General features: G+C 58.6%; 1 protein-coding gene across 1 annotated transcript; it reads left to right on the top strand.

The window, feature by feature from the left end:
* Positions 1-1,526: 1,526 nt before the first annotated feature.
* LOC128848102 (megakaryocyte and platelet inhibitory receptor G6b-like) lies at positions 1,527-4,746 on the top strand. Its single transcript, XM_054047884.1, has 7 exons — positions 1,527-1,589; positions 2,046-2,363; positions 2,471-2,758; positions 2,845-2,950; positions 3,195-3,232; positions 3,585-3,679; positions 4,056-4,746. Exons 1-7 carry the CDS (start codon positions 1,535-1,537, stop codon positions 4,155-4,157), a joined length of 1,002 nt encoding a protein of 333 aa, XP_053903859.1. The 5' UTR covers positions 1,527-1,534; the 3' UTR covers positions 4,158-4,746.
* The last annotated feature ends 10,594 nt before the right edge of the window (positions 4,747-15,340 follow it).

Below are 15,340 nucleotides of genomic sequence, written 5' to 3'. Positions count from 1 at the left end.
TAATATCTCATTGGAAGGTGACAGGGCCAGGAGGAGTTAATTACCTCCCAGACTGACCTGACCCATGGTGAACTGTAGAAACTGGTTAGGGAGATCTGTAAATGAATAACGATGCCGGCTGCATTTCAGAGCTCTAGAGATCTCAAGGGGAGGTGTTTGCTCGGGTCTTGGGATGTCAGCAAACAAGTCTAGTCTATTGCTAGAGCTTTAATTCAAAGATCAAAAAGGAAGATTGACATTTATGATGATACTTGAGTGAAGTAGTATTATTGTCTCTAGGTCTCTTTGAAGGTTGTGGTAACCTGGATCTGAACTGTTTAATGGGTAAATGACCCTGTGCTAATTGCCAGGATGTTTGGGAGAAGGAGAATTAAGCCTATTGTTTTCTCAGGCCGAAAGGCTGCTGGAAATGTATAAAAACCCTGGGACACGATCCTGCTTCATCTCAGATCTGCTTTGGGTTTCAAGAGGGGGAAACCTTAAGCCACAAGGATTGAGATCCCCGGTCACTGACTGGAGTCACCCTGAATATGGACATTGGACTATAGCCTCGGGACTATTTCTAAAAGGACTTTTGGCAACGACAAGCTCATCTCTGCTGTGTCTGAACCTCAAGAATTGAATTCAAGTCTGTCTGTATATTGATCTTTTAACCAACGCTCTCTCGCTTTTCTTTTTTAATTATTTTAGTTTAGTTAATAAGAATTGGCTATAGTGTGTATTTTGGGTAAGATCTAAGTTATCATTGAACCTGGGTGTGTGGCTGATCCTTTGGGGTTGGAAGAACCTTTTCTTTTATATGATGAAGTAAGATTTTCAGTAATTATCATCATATCTGACATGTGTCTGGACGGAGGCCTGAGGCTGGGCACTTTAAGGGAACTGCGTTGTTTGGACTCTGAGTAACCAGTAAGGTTCTACAGAGGCTGTTTTGTGCTGGTTGGTAAATCTAAATATTGAAATATCCACCAGCGTTTGGGATTTCTCTGCCCCGTTCTGTTTGCAGTTCACCCTGATTGAGTGACCTCGGCTGGCTCCCACGGGCACCGTCTCTCTCTCTCTCTCACACACACACACACACACACATATATATATATATATATATATATATATATATATATATATATATATATATATTCCCAGAGGCAGCTGTCAGAACTCTCTGCCCCATGAGTCCCTGCCCTTCATCAACAGGGCAGGAGTGGCTGGGGCAGTGGGCGGCATTTCAGACCCTGGAGGGCAGCTCAGTGGGAGGCCAGCGGTGGCTGCTGTGGTGGGGTTCGCAGGCACAAACAGCAGTGGAGCGGCCGTCGTTAGGTTTCAGAGTGAACACTGTGTGGCGAAGGGAGCTGGCAGCAGCTGGCTCAGCTCCCGGCAGACTGGGGCCGGGGGAAGTCTGGGCTGGCATGATAAGGGCCCCGGCCGGTGACTCAGCCCCGGAGGTGCCAACAATGACGGCTCCCCACGTCCGTCCCCCAATCGGTTCTTACCCTGGAGTGAGACGCGGACCCTGGCGGGGAGACGCCTTGAACCGATGGGCTCAGCTGTCTGGGTCCTGCTGGCCCTGCTGGCACCTGGCCCGCTGCGGGGTGAGGGGCATTGGCAGAGCTCGGGGGGGGGCACGGCTGGGCTAGCAGGGGCTGCGGGTCGGGAGTGAGGGGCACCGGCAGAGCTGGGGGGGGCGGGGCTGCGGGTCGGGAGTGAGGGGCACCGGCAGGGCTGGGGGGGCATGGCTGGGCTAGCAGGGGCTGCGGGTCGGGAGTGAGGGGCACCGGCAGAGCTGGGGAGGGGCAGGGCTGGGCTGGCAGGGGCTGCGGGTCGGGAGTGAGCGGCACCGGCAGAGCTGGGGGGGGGCAGGGCTGGGCTGGCAGGGGCTGCGGGTCGGGAGTGAGGGGCACTGGCAGAGCTGGGGGGGGCAGGGCTGGGTTGGCAGGGGCTGTGGGTCGGTAGTGAGGGGCACCGGCAGAGCTGGGGGGGTCAGGGCTGGGCTGGCGGGGGCTGCGGGTCGGGAGTGAGGGGCACAGCTAACACTCTCCCCCTCCCAGGTTCCCCCCCGCGGCTGGAGGTGCGGGAGGCCGGGGGTCAGATCCTGCTGCCCTGTGGGGCCCGGGGCCCCCGGCTGCGCTGGGTCTGGTCCCCCCGATACCCCAAATGCGCCGGTGACCCCGGAGACCAGCTCGAAATCGCCCGGCTGCCCCCCGGGCCGGAGCCCCCCCCGGCCCAGTTTAGGGGGCGCCTGGACCCCCACCCCTCCAGCCTGGGGGCCCTGCTGCTCTGGGCCCTGGTCATGAGTGACTCGGGGACCTTCACGTGCCACGGGGAGTCTGGGGCCGAGCCCCCCATCCGGCTGGAGGTGACCGGAGGTGAGGCCAGACCCCCCTGCCAGCACTGGGGTCACCGGGGGCTCCCCAGCCAGGGCCCCACCCTGCTCCCCACAGTGTCCCCTGCTGACCCCCATCTGCCCCTCCAGGCTGCCGGAACAACCTCACCGTCTCCTCCAACCAGACGTCCCCCTCAGCCCTGACCCTCCACTGCCAACGCTGCCCCCTGCTGCCTGGCTCGGTCTCCTTCCGCTGGTTCCTCAACTCCCAGTCCCTGGGCAACCGGGGCTGGGCTACCAAGAGCCAGCTGGGGGCTACCGTGAGGCTGGACCCGTCCCGGCGCGGGGCCTGGGGGCGCTGGGAATGTCACCCCCTCGGCGCCTCCTCTGGGGGCTTTGAGTTCTGCCTGGAGCCCCCCCTCGGGGCAGGAGGCGCAGGTAAGATAGTGCCGCACATCCTGCACCCCACACACACACCTGCCCCACGGTGTCCTCTGCTGGCCCTGACCCTTCCTCTGTTCCAGGCCCCAGCTCTGAGTGGGGGATCTGGGTTGTGGCGGCGGTTCTGGGTCTGATCGGCGCAGGGCTGGGCGCTTGGCATCTGTGGAGGTGGAGACGGATACGGGGCAGGTGAGTTGGGGACCCAGAGTCCAGGGAGCGGCACCCCCAGCAGGGGATGGAGAGGGAAGAGAGAGAGGGGGACCCAGGAGTCCAGGGAGCAGAGCCCCAGCCCAAGGTGGAGTGGAAGAGGGAGAGACCCAGGAGCCTGGGGAGTGGTAGCTCCACAGGGTGGGGGAAGGGACCCAGGAGACCGGGGATGGGAGTGGGGAGAAACGTGTTTTCATCGTGTATCTTTCCCATTTTTTTCCTTCAGGAACCGACGGAATCAAAACAGAAAAGAGAACAAAATAGGTGAGAGAGAGAGAGATAAAAACAACCCCCAGCCACAGGCCCATTACCCCGGTATCCCACCGCTCCCACCATAGGTCAGAGACATGGACCCAGGTATCCCACCGCTCCCACCATAGGTCCGAGCCCTGGGCCCAGCTATCCCGGTATCCCGCCTCCCCAGCTGAATGCAGAGCGGATCAAAGATCTCCTTCCTGAGTAGCCGGGTCCATAACCTTCCCAGCCATGTTCAGTCTGTAAGAATCCAGTGGTGGGTAGTTCCAGAGGTCAACCAGCTCCTTGGTTAGATCCCCCCCCCGCACTATCCCATCCCTCTTCCCTCTTGATTTTCTCCTTCTCTCCATCCTGTGCCAAGGAGCCCCCGGGCACCGTTTATGCCCCTTGGAAGAGCCACGACTTGGAGCCAAATCGACCGAAAGACGCCTCGTGCCCCAGAGTCGGGAAAGAAAAGTGAGCGGGGGCAGGGCGGGGCAAGCAGTGGCTGCGGGTCAGGAGTGAGGGGCACCGGCAGAGCTGGGCAGCGGGAGGCAGGGCTGGGCTGGCAGGGGCTGTGGGTCGGGAGTGAGGGGCACCAGCAGAGCTGGGGGGGGCAGGGCAAGCAGTGGCTGTGGGGCGGGAGTGAGGGGCACCAGCAGAGCTGGGCAGCGGGAGGCAGGGCTGGGCTGGCAGGGGCTGTGGGTCGGGAGTGAGGGGCACCAGCAGAGCTGGGGGGGGCAGGGCAGGGCAAGCAGTGGCTGTGGGGCGGGAGTGAGGGGCACCAGCAGAGCTGGGGGGCAGAAGGTCGCAGGGGGAAATCTCTGTAACTTCTTACCCTTTCTCTCTCCAGGTCCCAGGCACCCTGCTTTATGCTGAAGTCCAGCACCCCCTGGTGGCTCGAGCCCCAGCTCCTCCCCCACACGGTGCCACGGTCTATGCCACTATTGTCTGACCCCCACCCGCCCTGGCTCTGCTCCCCTCTCCTCTCCACCCCCTTCATGAGTTGCATTCACACCCCTGGCTCCCAGGTGATGGGAAATTCAGCTGGAAGATGCTGGAAATCTCTGTTAAAATCCTGTGGTGGGGAGTTCTGCAGGTTAACAGATTGTGGCATTAAAATCTGCCTTTGAACCCCTCGTGTCTGTGGTGTGTCACCTTTGTCCTCAAGACCCCACCCTTTGGGCCTGGCCCCGGGGGTGGGGTTCAGGCAGACTCGGCTCCCCTTCAGTTCCTGCCCCAAACGTCTGTGCAGAGCTGCCCCGCCCCAGAGTGAGCTGCACTGGCCAAGGGATCCCTGTATAACCAGCCCCCCACGCCCCACCCCAGAGGCGGCTACATCTCCGCTCCAGCTGTGGGACATCTGACCAGGAGGAGAGTTCAGGCCGAGCGCACCCACCTCTGTGGGCAGGATTTGAACCCGCGACCCCCAGCTTTGCACCCTGCCTGTTAACAATTATCCTGTAGCACCAGGACAAACCACTAGGTGGGGAAAACTGAGCAAGTGGGTAAAGCCAGGAGCTAATCGGGTGTTGGGAGCCAGGACTCCTGGGTTCTATTCGCAGCAGGGGGCGGCTACTGAACAAGAGGCCGTGTGATATCCTGTGCTTTGCTGGCAGCAGCTTCCTCTTCGCTGTAGCCCTGTGAACAACGCCCCTGCCCAGAGGCAGACGCACCCTGTGCCCGGAGACCCCTCTCCCTGCCCCACGGCTCCCACCCCTCCCCAGCTCCACCATGCGCCCCCCTCTCCTGCCTCTGGCCCTCACCCTCCTCACAGCGGTGCCCCCAGGGGCTCAGCAAGGTAAGGAGCCGACCGGGCTGTGGGGCTGGGAACTCGCACTCGGTGGGTGGGGGCTCGGCCGGGGCAGCGGGGGGCTCAGCGGGGGGTGCTCTCCCCTGGTCCCAGTGTGCTCAATAAGGAACCCAGGAAAATCCCAGAGCCGGTGAGCCCATTCCTGTCACCCTAAAAATCTCCCCTTGCGGCTTCAGCTGGATGCACCCTTCCCCTTCACTTCCTGTCCCAAACTTGTGTTCAGCTGTTACCCACCCCAGAGGTGGCTGCATCTCCGTGCCAGGCGAGGGGCCCCCGTCACTCTTGTCCCCTTGTAGGCAGGAACCACTTGGCTCTGGAGTTTGCAGGCTCAGAGGTGACGAAAGAAGCCAGCTCGACTGTGAGTCTGTCCTGCAACCTGAAGGGGCCGAGGCTGAGCTGGCGGTGGGTCCCGCGCTACCCGGTCTGCGCTGGTGTGAGCGGTGGGATAAAGACAATTTAAACAGTGACGGCGGCTGGGGCACATGACACTCCGGAGGGGTGGTTTAAGAAGCGACTGCATCTCCTAACCAGTCGGAGAACCCAAACCTCCGTCCTCCAACTGCAACCCCTCCACATGAACGACTCGGGGGTCTTCTTCTGTGCCAGCCCCAGCCAGAACGCCCCGCCGATCTCCGTGACCATCATGCCCAGTAACAGCACTGCCGGGGGGCTGGGAGCCAGAACACCTGGGTTCTCTCCCCAGCTCTGGGAGGGGAGTGGGGGCTAGTGGTTAGAGCAGGGAGCTGGGAGCCAGGACACCTGGGTTCTTGCCTAGCTCTGGAAGGAGGGGAGCAACAAGCAGCCAGCAGGGTGCGGGTCGTTAACTAGATCCTTCACGTTTGGCTCTGCCCCCACAGGCTGCCCGGCCGGGGCGTCCATTGCCGCGTCCCCAAGGAGCCGGTCGTGGAGGGAGCATCTGTGTCCCTCTCCTGTACCCCCTGTGGGGCGCAGGGGCGCAGGGGCCCACGTCACCCCCAGCAGGGGGCGCCACGTGGCAGCTCAATGGAGAAACGCTACCAAACTCCACAGCCCTTCGGATCCTGAGGGCCAACAATGTGACAATAGATGGTTTCTCCAGCTCGTTGGAGGGTCTGTGGAGCTGCCACCTGCCTGGGGATCCCCCCCGGTCTGGGAGCTACTGCCTGGAGCGCGAACCGGGGCCGCACGGGACCCAGCAGAGCACGAGCCCCACCCCCACCAGTCCAGGTGCGTATTCAGCCCCCGTATCCCTGTCACAGTCAATGCGGCCACTTCTGGGGCGGGGCAGCTGGGTACCAGCTGCACAGAACGGCGACACCCCAGCGTTGGGGTGGGGAGCGAAGGGGGAGCCTGGATGCAATGGGGGGAGGTCGGCTGGGAACCCTGAGTTTGGCTTAGGCCTGGGCGCTGGAGTCCACAACATACCTGTGGGGGAAAACGTACCAAGGGATCCCTGTGCTGGCAGCCCCGTGTCCCACCCCAGAGGTGGCTGCATCTCAGCGCCCGGCAAGGGGTCCCTGTATAATCAGCACCGTGTCCCGCCCCAGAGGTGGCTGCATCTCAGCGCCCGGCAAGGGGTCCCTGTATAAACAGCCCCGTGTCCCGCCCCAGAGGTGACTGCATCTCAGCTCCGGGTTTGTGGCCGCTACAAGCTTCTGTCTCCGGTCGCAGGCTCCGGGATGACGGTGCTGGCCGTGCGCTGTGGCCTCGCCTTCCTCTTCTTCAGTGCCACCCTCGGGGCCGTCGGCTTCGTGCACTGGAAGACCCGGGCCCAGCCGGCCAGCAGGGACCCGCCCCTTTAACGCCAGCGCCCCCTGGTGGGATCCCCCTGCCCTGCTCCCTGGGGCACAGAGCCAACCCTGACTGCCTGGGCACAGCGCCCCCTGCTGCCCCCATCCCGCTCCCTGCAGCCCAGCGCCCCCTAGTGCCATCATTTCTCTGCCGTGTAACTCACTTGACGGCCGTATCCTCCTTCCCTGTCCTTGGCTCCCTTTACACTCCCATTGTGCCATTGTCCGGGCTGTCAAGCAGCTTAAACCCTATTTGTACAACAAGAAATTCATTGTGGTGAGCGATCATGGCCCCGCTGCACAAGGCCAAGGGGACCAACTCCAGGCTGCTGGTATGAAATGGACACAATCCACATAACGGGGGAGGAGAATATTGTAGCTGATGCATTGTCCCAGATGGGGAGTCCTTGGGACGCACTTAGCGATGTTTGTGCCACCCCTTCCTGCACCAATTGTGCGTTGGGGGTGTGACGTTCTGAGTGTGATATAATATCTCATTGGAAGGTGACAGGGCCAGAACGAGTTAATTAACTCACAGACTGACCTGACACAAGGCCGAACTTTAGCGACTGGTTAGGAAGATCTGTAAATGAACAGAGCTTTGAAATGCAGCCGGCATTGTTAGAGAGAGAAGGGGAGATGTTTGCTCAGGTCTTGGGATGTAAGCAAACAAGTCTTGTCTATTGCTAGAGCTTTAATTCAAAGATCAAAAAGGGAATATTAACATTTAGGAAGATACTTGAGTGAAGTAGTATTATTGTCTCTATGTCTCTTCGAAGGTTGTGATAAACTGGATCTGAACTGTTTAATGGATAAATGACCCTGTGCTAATTGCCAGGATGTTTGGGAGAAGGAGAGTTAAGCCTATTGTTTTCTGAGGCCAAGCAGCTGCTGGAAATGTATAAAAACCCTGGGACACGATCCTGCTTCATCTCAGATCTGCTTTGGGTTTCAAGAGGGAGAAACCCTGAGCCACAAGGATTGAGATCCCCAGTCACTGACTGGAGCCACCCTGAATATGGACATTGGACTATAACCTCTGGACTATTTCTAAAAGGACCCTTTGGAGAAGTCTTAAAGTGTTTTGCACGACCTCCACCTGTCTTTGTTTATACTTTGGTTTCTTTGCGATACTTAACGTAGGACCTACCCTATTTGTCTCAGGAGGCAGTATGAGAGAGGGACCAGTTCCCATGTGCCTTGTCCCCACTGGAACCAACCCTATCCCCCCTCCTGCTATTTGGTGACAAAATCCATCCAAAAAAGTTACTTGGTTTGATGCTTTGATTTGTTTATGATACAAAATGTAGGACCTACAATATTGCTCTTGGCGGTAGTAATGGAAGAGCCCCCACCTACTGCCCTCTGGAGAAGCAGAAAATATCCATTCAGGGCCAGTATGTTTACACTTTGGTTTCTATACAATACACAGGGTAGGACCTACAATATTATTCTCAGCAGTCAGGAACGGGGGGCAGAGTGGTTGCCATGAGCAGGCTCCCCATTCACCTGCCATTGTATTCCACCACTTGGACCAGCAAAAAAAAAGGATTCTGTTTGTTTACAGTTTATTTTGTTTACAATCCATCATATAAGACCTACATGGGATGGTGTTCCAAGAAGAAGGAGTGCTAGGCAGAGACGGGCTCCACCTAACGAAGAGAGGGAAGAGCATCTTCGCCAGCAGGCTGGCTAACCGAGTGAGGAGGGCTTTAAACTAGGTTCACCGGGGGAAGGAGACCAAAGCCCTGAGGTAAGTGGGGAAATGGGATCCTGGGAGGAAGCACAAGCAGGAGAGCGCAAGAGGGGAGGACTCCTGTCTCATGCTGGGAAAGAGGGACGATCGATGAGTTATCTTAAGTGCCTATACACAAATGCAAGAAGCCTGGGAAACAAGCAGGGAGAACTGGAAGTCCTGGCACAGTCAGGGAACTATGATGTGATTGGAATAACAGAGACTTGGTGGGATAACTCACATGACTGGAGTACTGTCATGGATGGATATAAACTCTTCAGGAAGGACAGGCAGGGCAGAAAAGGTGGGGGAGTTGCGTTGTATGTAAGAGAGGAGTATGATTGCTCAGAGCTCCGGTATGAAACTGCAGAAAAACCTGAGAGTCTCTGGATAAAGTTGAGAAGTGTGAGCAACAAGGGTGATGTCGTGGTTGGAGTCTGCTATAGACCACCAGACCAGGGGGATGAGGTGGACGAGGCTTTCTTCTGGCAACTAGCAGAAGTTGCTAGATCGCAGGCCCTGGTTCTCATGGGAGACTTTAATCACCCTGATATCTGCTGGGAGAGCAATACAGCGGTGCACAGGCAATCCAGGAAATTTTTGGAAAGCGTAGGGGACAATTTCCTGGTGCAAGTGCTGGAGGAACCAACTAGGGGCAAAGCTTTTCTTGACCTGCTGCTCACAAACAGGGAAGAACTAGTAGGGGAAGCAAAAGTGGATGGGAACCTGGGAGGCAATGACCATGAGATGGTCGAGTTCAGGATCCTGACACAAGGAAGAAAGGAGAGCAGCAGAATACGGACCCTGGACTTCAGAAAAGCAGACTTTGACTCCCTCAGGGAACAGATGGGCAGGATCCCCTGGGAGAATAACCGTCCAGGAGAGCTGGCTGTATTTTAAAGAATCCTTATTGAGGTTGCAGGAACAAACCATCCCGATGTGTAGAAAGAATAGTAAATATGGCAGCGACCAGCTTGGCTAAACAGTGAAATCCTTGCTGATCTTAAACGCAAAAAAGAGGCTTATAAGAAGTGGAAGATTGGACAAATGACCAGGGAGGAGTATAAAAATATTGCTCAGGCGTGCAGGAGTGAAATCAGGAAGGCCAAATCACACTTGGAGTTGCAGCTAGCAAGAGATGTTAAGAGTAACAAGAAGGGTTTCTTCAGGTATGTTAGCAACAAGAAGAAAGTCAAGAAAAGTGTGGGCCCCTTACTGAATGAGGGAGGCAACCTAGTGACCGAGGATGTGGAAAAAGCTAATGTACTCAATGATTTTTTTGCCTCTGTCTTCACGCACAAGGTCAGCTCCCAGATTGCTGCACTGGGCAGTACAGCATGGGGAGAAGGTGACCAGCCCTCTGTGGAGAAAGAAGTGGTTTGGGACTATTTAGAAAAACTGGACGTGCACAAGTCCATGGGGCCGGATGCGCTGCATCCGAGGGTGCTAAAGGAGTTGGCGGGTGAGATTGCAGAGCCATTAGCCATTATTTTTGAAAACTCATGGCGATCGGGGGAGGTCCCAGATGACTGGAAAAAGGCTAATGTAGTGCCCATCTTTAAAAAAGGGAAGAAGGAGGATCCGGGGAACTACAGGCCAGTCAGCCTCACCTCAGTCCCTGGAAAAATCATGGAGCAGGTCCTCAAGGAATCAATTATGAAACATTTAGAGGAGAGGAAAGTGATCAGGAACAGTCAGCATGGATTCACAAAGGGGAAGTCGTGCCTGACTAACCTAATTGCCTTCTATGAGGAGATAACTGGCTCTGTGGATGAGGGGAAAGCAGTGGATGTGTTGTTCCTTGACTTTAGCAAAGCTTTTGATACTGTCTCCCACAGTATTCTTGCCACCAAGTTAAAGAAGTATGGGCTGGATGAATGGACTGTAAGGTGGATAGAAAGCTGGCTAGATCGTCGGGCTCAACGGGTAGTGATCAATGGCTCCATGTCTGGTTGGCAGCCGGTTTCAAGCGGAGTGCCCCAAGGGTCGGTCCTGGGGCCGGTTTTGTTCAATATCTTTATTAATGATCTGGAGGATGGTGTGGACTGCACTCTCAGCAAGTTTGCAGATGACACTAAACTAGGAGGCGTGGTAGATACACTAGAGGGTAGGGATCGGATACAGAGGGACCTAGACAAATTGGAGGATTGGGCAGAAAAAAACCTGATGAGGTTCAACAAGGACAAGTGCAGAGTCCTGCACTTAGGACGGAAGAATCCCATGCACTGCTACAGACTAGGGACCGAATGGCTAGGTAGCAGTTCTGCTGAAAAGGACCTAGGGGTCACAGTGGACGAGAAGCTGGATATGAGTCAACAGTGTGCTCTTGTCGCCAAGAAGGCTAACGGCATTTTGGGCTGTATAAGTAGGGGCATTGCCAGCAGATCGAGGAACGTGATCGTTCCCCTTTATTCGACATTGGTGAGGCCTCATCTGGAATACTGTGTCCAGTTTTGGGCCCCACACTACAAGAAGGATGTGGAAAAATTGGAAAGAGTCCAGCGGAGGGCAACAAAAATGATTAGGGGTCTGGAGCACATGACTTATGAGGAGAGGCTGAGAGAACTGGGATTGTTTAGTCTCCAGAAGAGAAGAATGAGGGGGGATTTGATAGCTGCTTTCAACTACCTGAAGGGGGGTTCCAAAGAGGATGGAGCTCGGCTGTTCTCAGTGGTGGCAGATGACAGAACAAGGAGCAATGGTCTCAAGTTGCAGTGGGGGAGGTCCAGGTTGGATATCAGGAAAAACTATTTCACTAGGAGGGTGGTGAAACACTGGAATGCGTTACCTAGGGAGGTGGTGGAGTCTCCTTCCTTGGAGGTTTTTAAGGCCCGGCTTGACAAAGCCCTGGCTGGGATGATTTAGCTGGGAATTGGTCCTGCTTTGAGCAGGGGGTTGGACTAGATGACCTCTTGAGGTCCCTTCCAACTCTGATATTCTATGATTCTATGATTCTATGAATGTTAGCCTCAGTGGAGTATAATGGAAGGTAACCAGTACCGTTCTGGAAATCATAGAATCATAGAATATCAGGGTTGGAAGGGACCTCAGGAGGTCATCTAGTCCAACCCCCAATCCCCCCATCTTCTTTTATCAGGGGAAAGTATTCACAACTCAGACAAATTTTGCTTATGTTTTGATTTACATAATACATAATGTAGGACCTACAATATTGTTTGTGGATTGTGACTGATTCCCATCAGCAACAGTTTCCTCTGCAATATACCCTCCCACCCCTCTCCTTCTGTTGCTTCAAGCCACAGAATATTTCCTTCCTGCCCAATACCCACTTTATTGACACCTTGCTTTGTTTACGATACATAATGTAGGACCTACAATATTGTCAACACAGTTCTCCGCCCCCCTCCATGACCAGAGAATTAACTGCAGAGACAGACTGGTGTCACAGGGAGTCTCTGAGGGAAGGGGGCGTCTTTCCCCAAGGTGGAGCCTGGCCATGCCCCAGAGGCGCCTGCGCTCGCCAGCCCCGTCAGCCGTGGCCGGTGGCCAGTTCAGAGTAGATGGTGGCCGGGCCAGTTTCTGCCCTGACCCCGGCCCCACGGGGTGCCTGGAAGTGCAGGGTGGAGTATTGGATCCCCTCCGGGCCCTGCAGAGATCGGGCAGGACAGAGCGGGCGTTAGGGGGGCATTACTGCCTGGGGGCACTGCCAGAGGAGAGCCCCCTGCTGCCCCCCACCCACTCCCCACAGCCCAGCGCCCCCTGCTGCCCCCGTCCCGCTCCCCGCAGCCCGGCGCCCCCTGCTGCCCCCGCCCCGCTCCCCACAGCCCAGCGCCCCCTGCTGCCCCCGCCCCGCTCCCCACAGCCCAGCGCCCCCTGCTGCCCCGCCCTGCCCCCCACGGCCCAGCGCCCCCTGCTGCCCCCGTCCCGCTCCTCACAGCCAGGGCTGGATTAACCTTTCGTGGGCCTGGCGCCAAACATATTTCCGGGCCCCCAGGCAGGCAGTGGAGCCTGGCGCAGGGAGGTCAGTCCCCGGAGCGAGGGGCAATGGAGCATGGAAGGGGCAGCCCCGCTCTGCCCAATGCGAGGGCACTGGTTACAAACCCGTGCTCGACTCTGTGCTGCCAGCATGACCCTTCCCCTCGGGGGGGCACCATGCCGCGCCACACAGCCCCCCCACCCCAACACCCCCCAACTCCCTATGGCCAGAGCCCCCCCAGTCCCCTCCACACAAATGCCCAGCGCCCTGCACAACACCCCCCTGCCCACAGCCCCACAACTGCCCAGCACCCCCCACAGAACCCCCTCTCCCTAGTGCCCAACACACAGAGATCTTCCCCGCCCCCTCACAGCCCAGCACCCTCCCCCCCGCAGGAAACCCCTTCCCCTAAGCCCTGCTGGGAGGCGACTGTGTCTGCCACACACTGTGAGCCGGTAGCGCAGCCAAGGCTGGTCCCGGGGCCGGGAATCGCTCCAGCCCCTCGGCAGTGCTGAGCTCAGCCAGGCCAGGGCCTGCCCCGGACGGAGTCCCTCGACATGCCCAGCCAAGCTCCCCGCACTGTCCCCTTCCTCCCCCCCGCCCCGGCTGAGACCGGCCAGGCTGCTGCCCCACTCCCAGGCGGCTCAGCTCCGGGGGAACAGGGGGGCCCCACAGGTGATGGGAAGCAGAGACTGCCCAGAGCCGGAGGTGCACTGGGGTCCGGCCAGGGGGCCGAGAGGAGCAGGGGGTTGGCAGGAGGTGGGGGGAGCCAGACGGGTCTTGGGGAACAGGGCAAGCGGAGCAGCCCAGGGCCCCTTCTGAGCATGGGCCCGGCTCCATGGTGCCCTTGGAGCTGTTGTAAACCCAGCACTGCCCCCGGCCCTGCCACCCCCCACTACCCCCCGCTACCCCCCGCCCCCCACGGCCTAGCACCCCCTGCTACCCCCCCGTGCTGCCTCTGGCCCCGCCCCCTGCAGCCCAGCCCCCCTTGCTGCCCACAGCCCAGTGCCCCCTGCTGCCCCCCGCCCCGTCCCCACAGCCCAGCGCCCCCTGCTGCCCTCGCCCTGCCCCCCATGGCCCAGCACCCCCTGCAACCCTCTACTGCTGCCCCCGGCCCCGCCCCCTGCAGCTCAGCCCCCCCTGCTGCCCCTGCACCCGGCCCCACAGCCCAGTGGCCCCTGCTGCCCCCGCCCCGAGTGCCGGGGGCGTTACCTCGCCAGCAGGCAGGGGGTCAGCCGACGGGGGCTTCTGCTCGGCTCCGCCAGCCTCCGTGGGGCCGGGCTGCTCGGCTGGGAACGGGGAGAGACAGCGATGGGTTACAGATGCCAGCCGTGGAGCCCCCCAGCCCGGCCCCCCTGGAGGGGACAGGCCCCTGCCCCGGCCCCAGCCCCTGGCCCCAGAGCTCACCCCATTGCTCCCACTTTCCGTCCATCTTCGTCGCCGGGAGGGTCGCGCTGGGGATACACAGGGACAATTAGACGATTTCCCACGGCAGAGAAACCCCTGGGCTAGGCCCGGCCCCTATGGAATAACCCCCTATAGCGGCCGGCTGGCCTCACCCCATCCTGTACTCCCCCCATACAATACCCTGCCCTATAGACTCCAGGCTGGACCCACTGCCTCGGGCACATTTCAGGGCACAGCTCCTATAGACGAATGCTCCCTCTGCCCCTTAGCCCATCACCCCTATAGGACTGGCCCAATAGCATAACCAGTCTATAGCCACCTGTCTGTCTGTGCCTCCGCCTATACCCCTCACCTATAGACTATTGCCTTTATAGCCCCACCAACCCTATAGAAGACCCCCCTTATATCCCCACTGACCCTATAGGCTCTCACCTATATCATGTACCTTGTATCTGCCCCATAGAATAAATCCCTTCTATAGCCCATATACCTGTTCCCTATAGTGAAGTTTATCCTGTCCTATATGCACTCCCTAGAGATTATCCCCTATAGACACCCTGTCCCTATAGAACAGCATCCCCTATATCCCCCATCCTGGACCCTCCCCCTACAGAATATCACATCCTGTATCCCCGGTTCTGTACCTGCCCCTATAGAACACCCCCTATATTCCCCAATCTCTCCCCCTCCCCCTATAGAAATATTTACCCCTGTAGCCTCATTAGCTCTTATGGGACCCCCCCCAATTCCCTCCCCATCCTGTTCCCACCCCCCCATGGAATGTCCCCCTATAGCCGCCCCATTCCACCGCCGCCCCCTATGGACTGACTCCGCCTACATCCCTGCCCCCTAACACCGCCCCGCACCCCACTGCCCCTCCGCCCCCCGTACCTGGCATCCCTCGGCCGGCGCCTCCTGCAGCAAATTACAGCAACGGCGCCCACGAGGACCAGGGCCAGAGCAGCCCCGCGCAGCCCCCGACCAGAGGCAGGAGGGCGCCTGGGGTGCCGGTGTCTGGGGGGAAAAATGGGGGCTAGGATCACTCACCCGGCGCTGAGATGTGACTGCCTCTGGGGTGGGGCACGGGGGCTGGTTATACAGGGATCCCTCGTCCGGCGCTGAGATGCGACTGCCTCTGGGGTGGGGCGCGGGGGCTGTTCATAGAGGGATCCCTCGCCCGGTGCTGAGATGCGACTGCCTCTGGGGTGGGGCACGGGGGCTGGTTATACAGGGATCCCTCGTCCGGCGCTGAGAGGCGGCTGCCTCTGGGGTGGGGCGCGGGGGCTGTTCATAGAGGGATCCCTCATCCGGTGCTGTGATGCAGCACCTCTGGGGTGGGGCACGGGGGCTGTTCATAGAGGGATCCCTCGCCCGGCGCTGAGATGCGTCTGCCTCTGGGGTGGGGCGCGGGGGCTGGTTATACAGGGATCCCTCGTCCGGCGCTGAGAGGCGGCTGTCTCTGGGGTGGGGCGCGGGA

Source organism: Malaclemys terrapin, chromosome 13 (genome assembly GCF_027887155.1).
Source record: "Malaclemys terrapin pileata isolate rMalTer1 chromosome 13, rMalTer1.hap1, whole genome shotgun sequence".
Taxonomy (NCBI): domain Eukaryota; kingdom Metazoa; phylum Chordata; order Testudines; family Emydidae; genus Malaclemys; species Malaclemys terrapin.
This window is presented reverse-complemented; position numbering and strand designations above follow the sequence as displayed.